Source organism: Chiloscyllium punctatum, chromosome 32 (genome assembly GCF_047496795.1).
Source record: "Chiloscyllium punctatum isolate Juve2018m chromosome 32, sChiPun1.3, whole genome shotgun sequence".
Classification (NCBI taxonomy): Eukaryota; Metazoa; Chordata; class Chondrichthyes; order Orectolobiformes; family Hemiscylliidae; genus Chiloscyllium; species Chiloscyllium punctatum.
In genome coordinates, this window is record NC_092770.1 from 37,717,447 (window position 1) to 37,733,593 (window position 16,147).

The 16,147-nt window shown below is 37.9% G+C and overlaps 1 protein-coding gene across 3 annotated transcripts in view; it reads left to right on the top strand.

Moving 5' to 3' along the window:
- ergic2 (ERGIC and golgi 2) overlaps window positions 1-16,147 on the top strand; it is a 72,176-nt gene that overhangs the window by 20,055 nt on the left and 35,974 nt on the right. For all 3 annotated transcript variants that reach the window (XM_072552098.1, XM_072552099.1, XM_072552100.1), the window contains 4 exons: window positions 6,466-6,567; window positions 8,381-8,476; window positions 11,132-11,187; window positions 13,070-13,168. In XM_072552098.1, the coding sequence (XP_072408199.1) occupies window positions 6,466-6,567; window positions 8,381-8,476; window positions 11,132-11,187; window positions 13,070-13,168 (353 nt within the window). The remainder of the gene's footprint in view (window positions 1-6,465; window positions 6,568-8,380; window positions 8,477-11,131; window positions 11,188-13,069; window positions 13,169-16,147) is intronic.

Here is a 16,147-nt window from a genome sequence, read left to right on the forward strand (position 1 = left end):
AATGTCAGTAGATTATTTTACCATCTTTAATCCTGTCCCCATCAGTGCTCCTCTAATTTTCCTCAGGCTTATGCAGAACCCAGAGTAGTTTGAGTGGCATTCGACATCCATTGAACAGAAATAATGCAATTTTTTTCAGTTTCATGTATTGAAAGTACACATTTATATTATTTCACAGTTGTTGTGGTTCTGTTCGCCGAGCTGGGTATCAGTACCCAGCATGAGCAAAACCAATGTTGTGTACAAAATCCCATGCAAGGACTGTACAAAGCACTACATGGGACAAACAGCAAGACAGCTAACGATCAGCATCCATGAACACCAACTAGCCACAAAACGACACGGCCAGCTATCCTTAGTAGCCACACACACAGATGACAAGCAACATGAGTTTGACTGGGACAACACCACTATTATAGGACAAGCCAAACAGAGAACAGCCAGGGAATTCCTAGAGGCATGGCACTCATCCACTGATTCAATCAACAAGCACATCGACCTGGACCCAATATACCGGCCACTGCAGCGGACAGCTGGAACTGACCACCGGAAGCGGCAGATACAAATCACTATAAATGCCGGAGGAAACATCACAGAAGCGCTTCACAGGAGGCTCCCAAGCACTGAGGATGTCACCTAGCCAGGGGACGAAACTTCTGCAACACAAATTCCCAGCTCGGCGAACAGAACCACAACAACGAGCACCCAAGCTACAAATCTTCTCCCAAACATTATTTCACGGTTACAGGCATTCTACCTCCACACAGCCATTTTTTCAGAGTGTTCACTATTAAAGGTGTGAATTTACATCATCATACAACTGCAGGGTATTTTACCAGCTAAAATAAACAGTGTCCCTCAGTTCAGATTTCTGGGGTCCTATTTGATAAGCGCATTACGTACACCAATACTATATGACCAAAAGAGAGCATTAATAACTTATTCACTACTTTGGCAGCTTTTCACTCCTATCTTTGCCTGGTGTCCAATGATTGGATACTGTGTTCAGTTGAAATGTACAACTTAATTCACATCAAGTTGTCCGATTGATCTAGGGGTGCAGCTGCTTGGTTCCTTGAAAGTAGAGTCGCATGTAGAAAATATGGTGAAGACACTTTCCTCCATTGGTCAGAATATTGTAGAAATTGGGATGTTATGTTGTGGCTGTACAGGACATTGGTGAGGCCACTTTTGGAATAATACGTTCAATTCTGGTCACCCTTGTATAGGAAAGGTATTGTTAAACTTGAGAGGGTGTAGAAAAGATTTACAAGGATGTTGCCTGGACTGGAGGGTTTGAGTTATTGGGGAGGCTGAATAGGCTGGGGCTGTTCTCTCTGGAGTGTCCGAGGCAGACGATGACTTTATAGAGGCTTATAAAATTATGAAGGGCATTAGATAGGGTGAATGGCCAAGGTCCTTTTGCTAAGGTGGGTGAGTGCAAAACTACAGCGCGTAGATTTAAGGTGAGGGGGAAAAAATTTTCAAAGGACCTGAGGAATAACATTCTCATGAAGAGAGTGGTGCGTGGATGGAATAAGCTGCCAGAAGAAGTGGTGGTGATGGGTACAATTACCCATCCAGATATTGATTATGAATACAAAGGGTTGAGAGGGATATGGGTGACATATAGGTCACTTTTGAATGTTTGGTCAGCACGGATGAGTTGGACCAAAGGAGATCCATGCTTGATGACTATTTATTTCTGATCTGTTTTTGGATTTACACTTAATCAAGTTCATGAGGCTAAATCCATACTCTGACAACAGTTGATGCCTGAAATGTTGCACAAATATCCAGAAGATTGAATGTTGCTTGAAACTAGTCATCTTTTTAGAGCATATTTCTCCAAATCATTGACTGTCCGAATGGAACATAAATTGACTTTTTCCACAACTGTAAATTTGAAACTAGAGTATTTCTAACTTTACGGCCAAACTCAGTTTGTTGTTTCGTATAAAAGTGGAATATTTCAATATCAGTCGCACAATAGTGGTTTTTCCAAATTCGCAATCCGTTGTCTTGACTATTGCATCCTGATCAAACGCATGCCACTCTCCTAATTTCTTCCCTGGAAATCTGCTTTCCAACTGGTCACGTAGCAGTCAAATAAATTGAAGAATTGCAGCTCTGTCACTGTGGAGAACATTCTTCATTCCAGAAACATACTCCCCTAAATGCTGAGACTTTAGTTTATTGGTCTTGGTCATTGCAAATTGCATAGCTTTAATTGTTGATAAACATCTCTGGAAGAATTTGTGCAGTGATGCAGTTCGAGAACATCATGCAGAGCTCTCGATGCCCTGCGATATTTGTGTGCATTTTCAGGCAAGATTTGTTTATTGGATTGTTGCATTCATTCAGTTGCTGTGTGCAATACTTGAAGTATCTTGACAGCCATCTCACTTCATTCAAAAGTCAAAATACCACTGTATCTCACACTGACTTTGGAAAGCCTTCCTTGAGAATTGATCTGCTGGATATTGTATACACTATACTTAGAGGCATTTCAATATCTTACACAATGGACACCTGCATCCAATCATCGTCTGCTCCCAGATATCTTTGAGCAACACAATGCTGTTCCGACAAATTTTGATTTCACGTCACAAAATTATGGCTACTCCAGTTTTCTTTCTCCATCTACAGAAGCTCCATCTGACGTAAACGTTACTACCTCCTGGAAATCATAGTCACTTGGCTTGAAATTACTTGATTGCCGTCACAATTGAGGCACTGTTGCATGCAGTTAACTTCAAGATTCCTGCAAAGCCAATCTTGTCAGCAAGTTCAGATTCTGGTCAAAATTTAATATACAAAATCAACATTGTTTTCACTGAGCGTTTGTACTTTAATTCGCTATCAACTTATGAAAACTCAATGTGCACAGTTCATCCAGAAACTACCTCCTTTATGACAAAGCCAATGCACTTTACACATTTGAAAGCATAATTCTTGCAGCGCCTCCTCAGTAATTTGTGTGTACATCATCACATGATCATTAATGTTTTGCACACAATTCATAGATGCATTCATCTTTACTGCATATGACATTATCAGTGAGAACTTTGACTATATTAGGATCATCCATTTCACGATATATTTCAATGACCTCCGAAAACAATTCCCTTCTGCAGTGTGCAAAGAATTTCTGTATTTGTTTTTCTTTAGAACATGTTTTAAACTTATCAAGAAAATAAAACTTCAAAATGTGAAAGCACAATGTAATTTTGCTACTGATGTGTTGATTCTGTCTGGAATAGCAATCTGCTTCCTGAACCTGATGACTGACTGTCGTGCTCACTGCTGAAAAGACTAAATTCCCCAAGACTCCCCAATCCTATACTTAAAGTTTTCAATTGACTCCCCAACTGAAAGTGATGTGACCTGTCGTCTTAACCTTTAGAGGGCCTGCTTCAACAGCCGCAAGTTTTACAAGTGGTCTGGAACTGGAAATGGTTGCATGGCTGAATATTGAATTCCAAAAGCATGGACTTTGTTTTGGCACAAAGAGAATCCTGAGATTCGTGGGTCATCTGTACATAACTGTTGAGAATATCCTGCATGGGGGTCTGAGAAGCAATCCTTTATTGGCCATTTGCTTGTGACCATCCAGCGTGCAAATGATTTTGAGACGTGCATGGGTTTTGCTTTCCCAGTGGGTGGCCACGTACAGCTTACTGGGAATGTTGAGACTTCATTATAAGGAAAAGCAAGAAAATCTTAATCCTTTTGTCTTTGAAAGACAATTAAAAAAACCATCTTAGAGCATTATAAAAGTTTAAATAGTGAGGACTAAATCACAACTATAGATCAAAAGCGGACATTGGTAGAGACTGGTAATATTTGCAATGAGGCTAATGGAGGCAAAACCACTGAAGATATTTAACAGGCAGTTTGATGCTATAATTAGGGTTTTTGTATGTTTTTATTGAATATTGAGCCCAGTAGACCTACCTAGGATGTATTTATAGTTACTTTTCAATATATAGCAAATGATATCTTAAAATCTCCTTTTCATCAGAGCTAGTGATCCCAATATATGATTGGGAGCCCTTGCTCTATTGTTGCTGTTCCAAGTTGCGCACTTTTTAACAATCTTGTGAGGGATTGTTAACATTTAAAGAAGTCTGAACACCCCAAGACGATGTTAACTAACAAACTGTACCTCAAGATTTCACTTTTTTTTTAAACACAAACGTTATTTTATAAAGAAAGAAATCAAGCAAAGCAAGCACAACTATTTTATGAAGACTTGTGCTACAACCTTAGTTCTGCTTCTCCATGCACTGCGGCTTTGCTCCCAAAATAATTGAATCTATTTAAATATCTTTATTTTACTAATTAAAAATATTTGAAAACAGGAGTTTTCTTTTTCAATTGTTCCAGCTATGATGCGGTTACATTATTTTTAGACAACAACATCTGCATTATAACAGGCATTCACTGTATCCATTCATCATGTTCAGTTTGTAGTAAAGGAACTGCTGCATAAGTTATATTTGACATCTCCCATCACCAACTGCCTCCACACACATCCACAGCCCTGCAAGTAATTCCCTTGTCAAACAAAATCTGAGAATGCATTCATTTTTTTTGTGACCAATCCAAAGGTGTGTCAGAAGTCACTTTGATTTCTCCTCTCTGGTTACTCAGTTAACGGCAGCACGGTGATTAGCACTGCTGCCTCACAGCACCAGGGACCCGGGTTCAGTTCCCGCCTCAGATGACTGTCTGTGGAGTTTGCACAATCTCCCTGTGTCTGCGTACGTTTCCGCTGGGTGCTCTGGTTTCCTCCCACAATCCAAAGATGTGTAGGTCAGGTGAATTGGTTATGCTAAATTGCCCATAGTGTTAGGTGCATTAGTCAGGGGTAAATATAAGGTAGAGGAATGTGTCTGGCCGGGTTACTCTTCGAAGAGTCGGTGTGGACTTGTTGGGCCAAAAGGCCTGCTTCCATGCTTTAGGGAATCTAATCTAATTAGACTTTTGGCTCCACAACCCTCCAAATTCTATTTACAGATCTCATGACTAGATCCCTCAACTTGTCCTCATTCCTGACAGATACTCAACTGTCTTCCCATAACTTTCCAAACTAACTCTGCTTTCTTCAACAAGACTCTGTGAGGACCACTGTACATATCTTCCACTCGCTTTAAGCTAGAAAAAGATTCTTCAGCTGCTTTTTTTTCCCTCATGAAACCCAAATTGAGACAAATCTGCACTGGCATTTCGGATTCTAAATCATGAAGTTATATTTTCTTTGTGTGAAGTTCAGACCTAACTAACTTGGCAATTATTTAAGTTGGCGCTCTCACTCCGAATTCAGACACTGCCTACGAATAGCTAAATCTTCAACTTTATTTAACTGCTGGTTGCTTCCATCAACAAACAGAGATAACTTGGATAAAAGAATATTCTAGCACAGGCTTCACTTCAAATCGGTATCTCAGTGGTAATGTGGCATGTTGCAAGCAGAAATTTAAATTAATTATTTTCCCTTCAACACAACTCTTTTGATTCTGTTACCCAAAGGAATAATAATTGAATATAACTGATCGCTACTTTTTCCATGCTTGTTTTGAATTTTATTTGCTTCAGGGTTTCTCATCAATTTCTTAGTTATTTTTAATTTATCAAATGTTCTTAATTTTCTATAGTTGAAACATAAATTCCTAAAACTACTTTATAACTTAAAATGTAAACTAGATTTCTGCTGGGAGTCATAACCTGATTTTGGAACTTGGCAGTTTTTGAGTGAAATGTCTGGAAATTTCCAATTAAATTTTAAAATTAAAATCATTTTTACCCCCATTTATATTCGTATGCATGATATGGAGCTGCTTGCCGTTAAGATGGTCATTAAAATTCTGTTCGCCACGAGAATAACATTAGATTATGTGCTAGACTCCCTTTCATTACTCCATCCAACGTCTCCAACCCCAGCCCAAGATGTGCCTTCAAGCTTGTTGTAAACGTAATCAAAGCTGCCCGCTTTTTCTTGCCGTAAATTGATGAGGTGTGATTCTGACTTAAATCTCTCCAGAAGTTTTTGCTCCACTTTGTAAGAAGTTAAGCTCTTTGAAATGTTGTGTTAATAGCTGTTTATAACTGAGTAGGTATGAGGTTGCACAAAGCAACTTCCATTGCTTTGTCATTTTGTTTTCTGCCTTCGTGGAAGTGTTTTCAAAAGGTCTTCAGATTGACAGTTCATCAAGTGGGAAGGATTGTATTATTGTGTTAGTTCATAACTGATATCATTTATATCAGTGAATTTTATGCTGGGGTATTCCCTCTATTTTCAGAATTAGAAGCTAATCTAATTTAATTAATTAGTAAACTGTGAAACTATTATCATCAATTTAGTTGGTTCTTCATTGATGTCTTGATTAAAATAAAAAGTGCCTTGTCATCAATAGGTCTGGAAATAATTTGAATGCATTATTTTCCCTGTTGTTTCTTTAGAACACTTCAAAAGATTCGCAAAAAGGTGCAAGAGGAACATTCTCTTCAAGATCTTTTATTCAAAAGTGCTTTTAAAGGTTCCCCTACTGTATTGCCACCCAGGTATCTAATCTGACAAAATCTAAAATAATTGTGTCATGAACTCTGCAGCATCTCCTATTGAATAAGTCTTTTATAGATTCTAACCTGTTGAAATAGGAGATCTCAATGTAGCAATGAGAATGTAATCTGCCAAATTATAACTTTATTGACTCCCTTTAATTTGGCTGTTTACATAGACAGATAACCATAGGAGATTTGTCTCTTTGGTAACTTCTGGTAATCTCTTCTGAGACCAGGAAGTGGGTCAGGGAATGTCTCAAATCCACCTGAAATAATACTGCTGCTGCTTGGGTCAGTCCTGACCCAACTTGTAGATGTCAAGGATAACTTGAGCTCCTAACTCCATTGTAGACCATACAACTAAACATTCAAAAACCCTGCTCAAAATAGTGAACATCTTTCTGTTGAGTAGTCAGTCCATAACAATATATATTAGCCTGTAGAATCATATTTCAAAGAGCAAATCCCAACTTTTTAACATACGAACCTATGAAGAACAGACAAGATTAGGTGGCCACTCAGCCCTTTGAGCCTGCACTGCCATTCAATACAATCATAGCTGACTTAATTTTAGCCCCAACTCTATTCTGATAAATATCATCTCCTTGGTAATCAAGAATGTATCCCCTCTATGGTAAAATTGTTTGATGGTTCAGAGTCCATTGCCTTTTGAAAAAGGGAGTTCCAAAAATACTCAGTCATCTGAGAGAAAAAAAATTGTTTCCTCTTGCCTGTCTTAAATGGTTGACCCTTTATTTTTAAACCATGACCCCTAGTTCTAGATTCTCCCACAAGAAGAAATATCCTTTCAACATCACCTGGTCAAGTCCCCTCAGGACTTTCATCTTTCTGTAAGTATGGTGACCATTTTTACACAGCACTCCTGGTGCAGTCTCACCAATGCACTGTATATTGAAGCATAACCTCTCTACACTTACTTTTAATTCCCATCACAATAAAACATAATATTTTATTCACTTTCCTGATTACTTGGTATTGTAATGCTGTCTTCACAACTGCCTTTGCTCCCCACTTTTGTGTCATCAGAAAAATTAGCGTCTGTACTTGCAATCCCTTCATCTAAGTCATGTATATAAATTATAAAGAGTTGACGTCACATCCAAATCTGCTAGCTCCAGCCAGCCAATCTTTATTCATGCCAATACTTGACCTCCTTTAGTAAGAGTTTTTAAGTAACACTATAACCTTTGATGTGACACCTTATCAAGCGCCTTTTGGAAAACTAAGGGTACATCCACTGCTCCCCCTTTAGTTATTTCTTCAAAGAACTCCAATATATTAGTTCCACGTAATTTCGCTTTGACAAAATCATTTTGGCTCTGCCTAATTACCTTGAACTTATCTAAGTTCCCTGTTAAAATGTTTTTAATGGTAACTTCAAATATTTTCCCAATGACAGATATTAAATGAACTAGCCTGTAGTTTCCTGCTTTCTGCTTCCCTCCATTTTTGAATAAATGAGTTAAGATTAGCTATTTTTCATCTAAAGGAACCTTCCACAAACTTAAGTTTTGGAAAATTAAAATCAAACATCAGCTATCTAGCTAGCTCTGGAGTTTCAAACAATGAAACTCATTGAAACTTAGAAGGTATGACCGGATGAATACAGGTAGGATGCTTTCCTTGGCCGGAGATCCTGGAGGCAAAGGCCATAATTGCAGGATTTGGAGCACACCATTTAAGACGGAGAAGAAGAGGAACTTCTTTACACACAATAGTGAATCTTTGAAATCCTGTACCCCAATTATTAAGCAGGTTCAAGACAAATTGATTAATTCTTGCTTTTTTTCAGGGAAGACAAATCATCTTATCCACTTGATGCCTGCAGGATACATGGACACTTGTATGTCAACAAAGTAGCAGGAAATTTTCACATAACTGTGGGCAAGTATGTGCATTCATCATATTACCAGCCCTATTAATGAAAAATAATGGTTGAGTTTTGACTTGGTTGGTAACACACGCTCTCATTGAAACTCAAAGGAGTATTAGACCGTGCAGCCACTCCCATCTGCTCTGCTATTCAATATGAATTATAGCTAATCTTTTGCCTCAGTCTCTGTTTGGGAACCACTCCCTATTTCCCTCTATTCCCAACAGACCAAAAATCTGGTTTATCCTAACCTTAAGTCATAGAATTGCTACATGCCGAAAGAGGCCATTCGGCAATCAAGTCTGCACCAACTGTCTGAAAAGCATACCCCCCCCCCCCCAGGCCCCACCCCTATCTTCGTAATCCCGCATTTACCATAGTTAATCCACCTGGCCTGTAATCCTTAGACACGATGGACAATTTTAGCATGGCCAATCCACCTAACCTGCGCATCTTTGGACTGTGGGAGGAAACTGGAGCACCCGGCAGAAACTCACGCAGACACAGGGGAAATGTTAAATGGTTTCAATATTTGAGTAGGCATAACCCCTTGGATGGAGAATTCTGAAGATTTGCACCTCTTTCCGTGAAGATATTTTCTTAAATCAGTCCTAAGTGTTTGATTCGTCATCCTGACTATCCCCCAATTTCTAGATTTCTTAGCTGGTGAAATAACTTCTCACTCTTTGCCCTATTTAGGATCGTGTATCTTTCAATTAGATCACTTCTCATTCTTCTAAACACCACCAAGTATAAACCAATTAACTCATTCTCATTGCAAGACTATCCTCTCATTCAGGAAACTATCCAAGTGAACCACCTTTGTTGTAAATATTTCCCTTCTGAATTATTGAGACTAGAATTGCACAAAGTACTCTGTAGATTCTCACAAATCTGTATGTAGTTGTAGCAAGACCTCTTTATTTTGGATGCCAATCCCTTTGCAATAAAAGGAGTTGTTTGGAAGTTTGAGCCATCCTTTTGCTACTGTGACATTATCTCTGATTGTTCCCAGTGAAGTATCAAAATTTTAGTTGGCCACTGATGAGGTCTCCTATTAGTTGGCAGATATGCTTGATTTCTTTAGGGTTGTTCTGAGGACAAATGCATTTCTGTTGTCTCGGTCTTGGGTTTGATATCCTGGTCCTCAGAAATCCTTTGCCCCACAGTCTGAAGGCTGAGTTGATATATTGAAAGAGAAGATGAATTGTGCCGCTTTATCTTGCTTCATCCTGAAGATATGGGAAATGGTCCTTTTTTTTTTCCCTATGATATTGATATTGATCTTAATTGATAGGGAATTGTCATGCAGTGGGAGCTGGTTGGAAGAGGACCTTAGTTTTCCAGATGGTTAGTGGAAGGCCCATTTACTTTCTTGCTTCAGAGAAGGAATTTGCAATGTCCTGATGCTGAGTTGAAGTGAAAGTGCTCAAGCATCTCCTGCACACTCTGAAATGTCATAATATTCAGGGTTATGGGCCGAGGGCTGGAAAATGGGGTTACAGAGGAACCTCGAATATCCTGCATTCAATTATCCAAATATCAGATTAGCCAGCAAGATCGCAAGGTCCCGATGCTTGGATAGACTGTTATCCAGCATTCGATTAACCGAGCGAAATACTCCCCACCGTGGCCTTCACATAATCGAGGTTCTTCTGTAAAATAGGGCCTCTTCTGTGTTGTATGATTCTAGGGTTGAGGTTGGAGTGGTTTTGAGTTAAGGGCAATGTGGTTAACAGTTTAATTTACGTGGTTTGTCTTCACATCTGGTTGGTAAGTTGATGGATTTAATGACTGGTGGTTTCTGTTTCCTGACTTACCCTGTCACTGATCCTTAGTTTTGCCAAACATTCCACTTCCCAACTTGTCTATGTGCCACTTCCTTCATCTGAACCTGTGTTCCAGTTTTAAGATCCAGATCTGATCCACAACCAGAGTTCCAGGCGTGTGGGTCCTGACAATGTGGAGGTATTGATCTAACATTGTTCTAATCTTTTTATTTCCCCATTCACCATTTCACCCTCCCCAAGTCCTTGCTGTGGGAGCTCTGGAGAGAAAAGTGAGCCAGTTTTTCAGTTGCTTTCAGCAAAGTTTTAGTAAAGGGAAACAGTAAGCATGGGAGTTGGGGAGAGGCTGAGTAAATAGCAACAAAATTAATAATGTAAAGTATTTAAAATTATAGAATGTAATGTCTTAGTTTTGTCTGTTGAGGAAGGTCCTACATTTTTTTACCTTGGTTTTAATGGGAGAATGTGATTCACTTCATTTGAAGCGAGGGCTTGACCTTATTGCATTACTGACCAAATCCCCTCACCCACCAGCACCCACTCACAATCCTGTCTTCGTATTTTTGTTCCCTCCCATGTCCTAAACTCTGATCAATTGTTACCTCTACATGCCACACCTCTTTGCAATCCAGGATCCCACAAACTCTTGCAATCCAGTATCAGGTTTGCCCTGACAATCTACGTAAATTCATTAGTGTGAATGGGAAATGTTACGTGAGCCCTTTTTCATATTGACTTGGCTACTGGTTCTACCAACTTTTGTTGACATCTTGATAGATGTTTTATAATAGTAAAGGAACTGGATCTTCACCAATGTTACTTTATGTGCAGGTTGTCTTAAAAGTTTCATAACTTATTTTAAATATTTTCTTGATGCTATTAGGGCGATTCCTCACCCTCGGGGTCATGCACATATGGCTGCTCTCATTAGTCATGATGGTAAGTGTTAACATTATTATTAATAAAGTTGTGGATAAATTTATGCAGTTCAGATAAATTTGACAAAATGCTTACTGTTTATTAAGGAAATATTGGCCTGTTAGATACTGGGATTTTTTTTTTGTCCCTTTCAACTTTGGTTCAGTTATTAACTCTGACATTTCATAATCAATGTTCTATGTTCTTTGAGAGATTTGAATATAAAATCTAAGCTACGGTCTAGTTGCAAGACAATGAGTGTTGCATCACTTGGATCACCACTTTTAAAAAGGATTATTAACTGAGGCTTCCCCTGCTGCCTTAGATTAACATTTGAACAGGATCGAATCACTTCAATAACATCACTAAAACCTAGTCCTTATACCACTACTGGTTCTGGGACTTTTCTGTGCATAAATTAGCTGCTGTACTTTTGATAATGCCACTGCACTTAAAATAGTTGTTCTTGGTTGTAAAGTGCTTTGGGATTACATGAGATCATGAAAGACACTTTAAATTAAATTCTGCCTTCTCAAAAGCAAGATCCGTCTGGGTTTGGTTGCACTGCAACTGACTGTCCCTCAAAGCTATGTGCCTAGAAATTATGCATTATGCTTTCTTCATCATGGAGTACAACACAGCTAAACCAGTGGAATCCATGCAATTATTGAATAACTATCTCAAATGGGAACCTTTGATTTCCTTTTCTCTTCCCTTTACACAGCAGAAAAGCACCAAGACCATTGTCCACTCTATCATTTACCCACGGAGACTAGCTAATTCCATAATCAAGCCTGGGGACAGTCTTTGCTGCTCTGTCTGGTTCATTTTGTAGTAAATGCTTGAATGAAAATGAGAGCCACTGTATATACTCAAGTAATGGTCACTCCAATGTAAAACTTCCATGTGAAATCCAAAGACTCTATACTTACAAATTGCTTGCCAATGAAGTCAGATTCACTCTGGTGCAAATCTACTTGACAGCTCAGAATTGAAGGCAGCTGTTTAGCTTCTGGTTTCTATCTGCATATTAACACACGCTGTCAAAGCCTTATGTAAAGGCTTTTATTCTGATAATTTTGATAAAATCAGTGTACAGAATTTGTCTCCATTGAGATTATTTATGTATAACAAAAAACTTATTGATAAAAATGTTGCTGCTTTTTACACTACATTTTGAGGGTGTATGGTTGGGAGAACTGGACTAGACCTGGCAGCTCTGTTAGCAAGTCAATGGGGGAGAGTGGACGGCAGGCACTCTGAAATGTTATTTCTGTAAAAGTGGACCTTTTTTTAACTGAAGGTTTAGTCTTAGGAATGTGAGCTCGGAGCATGTGTTGGGATACTCATTTTGTATGTTGAAGGCTTCTTTTAATATACTACAGTATTATAATTTCATTGATCTGAATCACTATTTAGCTTTTCCTTATTTTAATGATATATAGGATTTAAAATTTCTTTGGTAACTGTAAATATATAAAAGAAAGGAAAGTGTTACTAACATACTGTTTTTAACCACATGGAGGTGCTCTTTAGCCTAAGTACTGCATGTGCTTTACAAATACCCCAGTCCACCAACATGTTTTTAGAGTTTATAGTTGCAATTAAACCTGCTCCATACCAAAATTATTTTTGTTAATTTTGGCTAGATTTGAAAATACAAAATCTTGAGCTGACATGTTGGGCTGTGGAAGAAAAATAGCAAATGCTGTACTTACTTTGAAGTATAATAAGCTTTAATTGTCCTCTTGACGCATTAAATATTTGCTTTCTTGATCTGTCTTATTGCTAAGTCTTTTTGAAAATCAATCTATGTTTGGAAAGTAAGAGTAGTCGATGCCTAAAATGTCTACTATTGATGTAAAGTACAGCCTGACAGCCAAATTTCTGTGTTTGTCTTTAGTGTACAATTTTTCACATCGAATAGATCATTACTCATTTGGAGAGCCAATTCCAGGACTTATCAATCCACTGGATGGAACAGAAAAAATTGCCATAGATCGTAAGCTTTTTTCAGTTTTTGTTTTTATCTTCCATGTAAAAAGAAAATATCATTCATTTGTTAGTTTGTTCACTCTCCATTATTCTATCCTGACTCTTTCTCAGTTGTTGTTTCACTGTTCACTTTACCATGATTTCAACTGAGGAGTTCATGTTAATAACTGAAAGCTCAGTTTGAATGTAAAACATACCTTTTTGTGACATCAGTTGTATTGATTTGGTGAGAATACTGTACTTGTGTAGTATTATTTTTACATTAAAAGAGAAGTTTATTAGTACTCCATTTATAGATTAGTTGCTGGAAAGGAGAACAGGCTTGTACAAGTTGGTTGAGAAAGATAAATTACTTGTTACATTTTAATATCTCTATTTGCTACTTTGTGCACAGGTAATCTGGATTTCATGTTTTCTTTATCAGAATATTTTGGAAAGAAAGGCTAAAATATTCCTTGAAACCTACTTGCAGAGATGCATTTTTCTATCATTATGATGGAGTGTTTTCCCAAGGTATACATTTGAAACTTACCGAGAAAGAATTCTTATCACTAAGTGAAAGTTGTTTACAGTTCACTTATGTGCAAGGAAAAAGATTTTTCACATCAGACCTCCATGTTACCTTGGTTTCTTGAAATTCTTTTTCCCATGCCCCCCTCCCTACCAGCAGTTCTAGTGCTATAGGATATAATCTGTTCTCTGTTACGTGTGCACAAGAATTAATTCAACATTAATATTGCAGTGTCTGGAGTAAAATACCAGGACTAGATTGAGATTAAATTAAATTAGAAGTAAAACAAAATCGCTGCTCTAAGGTTTTCGTTGACATGCAAATCAGATGGCTGTGAAATCTGATTATTATGCAAGAAACTACTTTTTCTCCATTTATGCTTTTAGTCCATTTAGTGCAAGTTATTGTGTATAAAACCTACAAGAAAATGTTAAATTTAACATTTCATAGCTCATGAATTCCTGTATTTTGCAGGAAAAGAGACCTACTTACAGAGAGAGAAAGAAAATAGGGGAAGCTGGTAGCCTAAAAGTAGTTGAGAGAGAGAGAAAGAGAAGGTAATCTTGATATCATGCATGAAGACTTTTACTAACGTGTGCAGACTTTAAGGATGAGATAATACAGCACTTGTAAAGCCAAGCTAATAGATGCATACATCCTCATTGGAATTATAATTTGGCAACACATGAATCAGCAAGTTCAATACAATGTGTCTGAGTCTTCATTGTGTTAATCAGATGCCTTATTTGAGGATAGATATTTTTAATTTTAAAATTAAAAAGGAAGTTGCCAGAATTATATTGATCTGTTACTGCTCAAAAGTAATCAGAAAAGGCCATCGAAGTAATTGGTGGAACAGAAAAAATATGTAAGCTGCACCTCTGGGTACGCTGGATATTACTGCTGCACCATAGAAGCACAAATGATAGACAAATTGGCCTTAAGTCCCAAAACTCCTGCACAAAAAGTATCAATGAAGGGGTTGCCAACTGAGAAAAAAGTCCCTTTCATAATGGGAGACAGCGAGCAAGTGAGGTCTGGCTTGAAATCTTGAATTTGAACCACTCCCATTATGTCTGAGAACAAATATGTAATGTGTCTTCTTGAGAATAGCCTTGTTTCTATATGGAAGCTATCCTTTAACTCAGCATGAACATTGTTCTAGGAGAGCTGAAACAATTTTTTTTTGAAAAGCTGGTCAGGATATATAGAGAAAACAAATAAGAAGATTTTCATGGCAGATGAGAATTAAGCAGCAAGCATGAACAGAAACAGAAGAGAATGGATGTTGAAGGCAGTAATTAAAGCATACAACGAAATAGTTTATAAAAAGGATGGAATTGAGTTAGGAATAGAATGACATAATAGACGATCTCAATTAAATAATTAATAACAATGTTAAGGCAATAAAACATCTGGGGTCAGATCTGAGTTGAAATGGATTTGAGAATGGCAATATTGATAAAGTCTGAAGTGACCAGACCAAAGGATTGAAGGGTATCTAGCAGAAAGATATGAATATTGCTTTTGAACTTTGTTGGGTTTCTCAAGTATTATTTGAATTTAAACTTGACTGATTTTCAAAATACACCAGAGTGCTCCTCTAAATCTTTTTCTGCATGACATTTCTTCCCATATTCCTGCTGTCAATAAATTTCTTGTGCTTACACCTATATGCATTATAATTATAATTTTAATTCTGAACAATGTTTCCAGGAGAAAACACTCCAGTGGTACACTTGTATTGAGAGTGTGGTGCTGGAAAAGGACAGCCGGTCAGGCAGCCTCCAAGAAACAGGGGGGTCGACGTTTCGGGCAGAAGCCCTCCTGCTGCTCAGATACTGCCTGATCGGCTGTGCTTTTCCAGCCCCACACTCTGGACTCTGAACTCCAGCATCTGCAGTCCTCACTTTCTCCTTGGTACACTTGTGCTTCTGAGTGAGAAGGAGTGTATGTTCAAATTTCATTTCATAGTCTTCAATGTGTAATCTAGACTTGTAACTTATTGCAATACTGAGGGAGTTCAGCATTCAAAGAACAGTTTTTCATTGAGCTTTTGCACTAAAATCTGATCAGCATGTTCAAGTGGATCTAACTGGCCCAATGACAGTTTTCAAGGAAGAATAAAGTATTTCTCTCTCTCTGTCCTGGCCAATATCTATCTTTCAGTCAAAACAATTAAATTAACTAGTCATCCGTCTTACAGCCTTTTGCGTTTGTGCTGCCTAAAGAAGCGAATCTTTAACTAAAACGTGAATATAGAAGATAATGCCATTATGTGACTGCATCATCTAATAAAGGAGTTGACGATAAGTGAGTAGACCCTAAAAATAAAAAGGTAGCCCTCAAGAAGACCCCAGAGCCCTCAAAAATATTTAGATTCCAGTATAGAAAGATGATTGAAAATTGTGTAGAACTTGTAGAATTCAAATGTTAGTTGAATTGTCTGAGTGCCGAGGTGCTTCAGTTACCTTT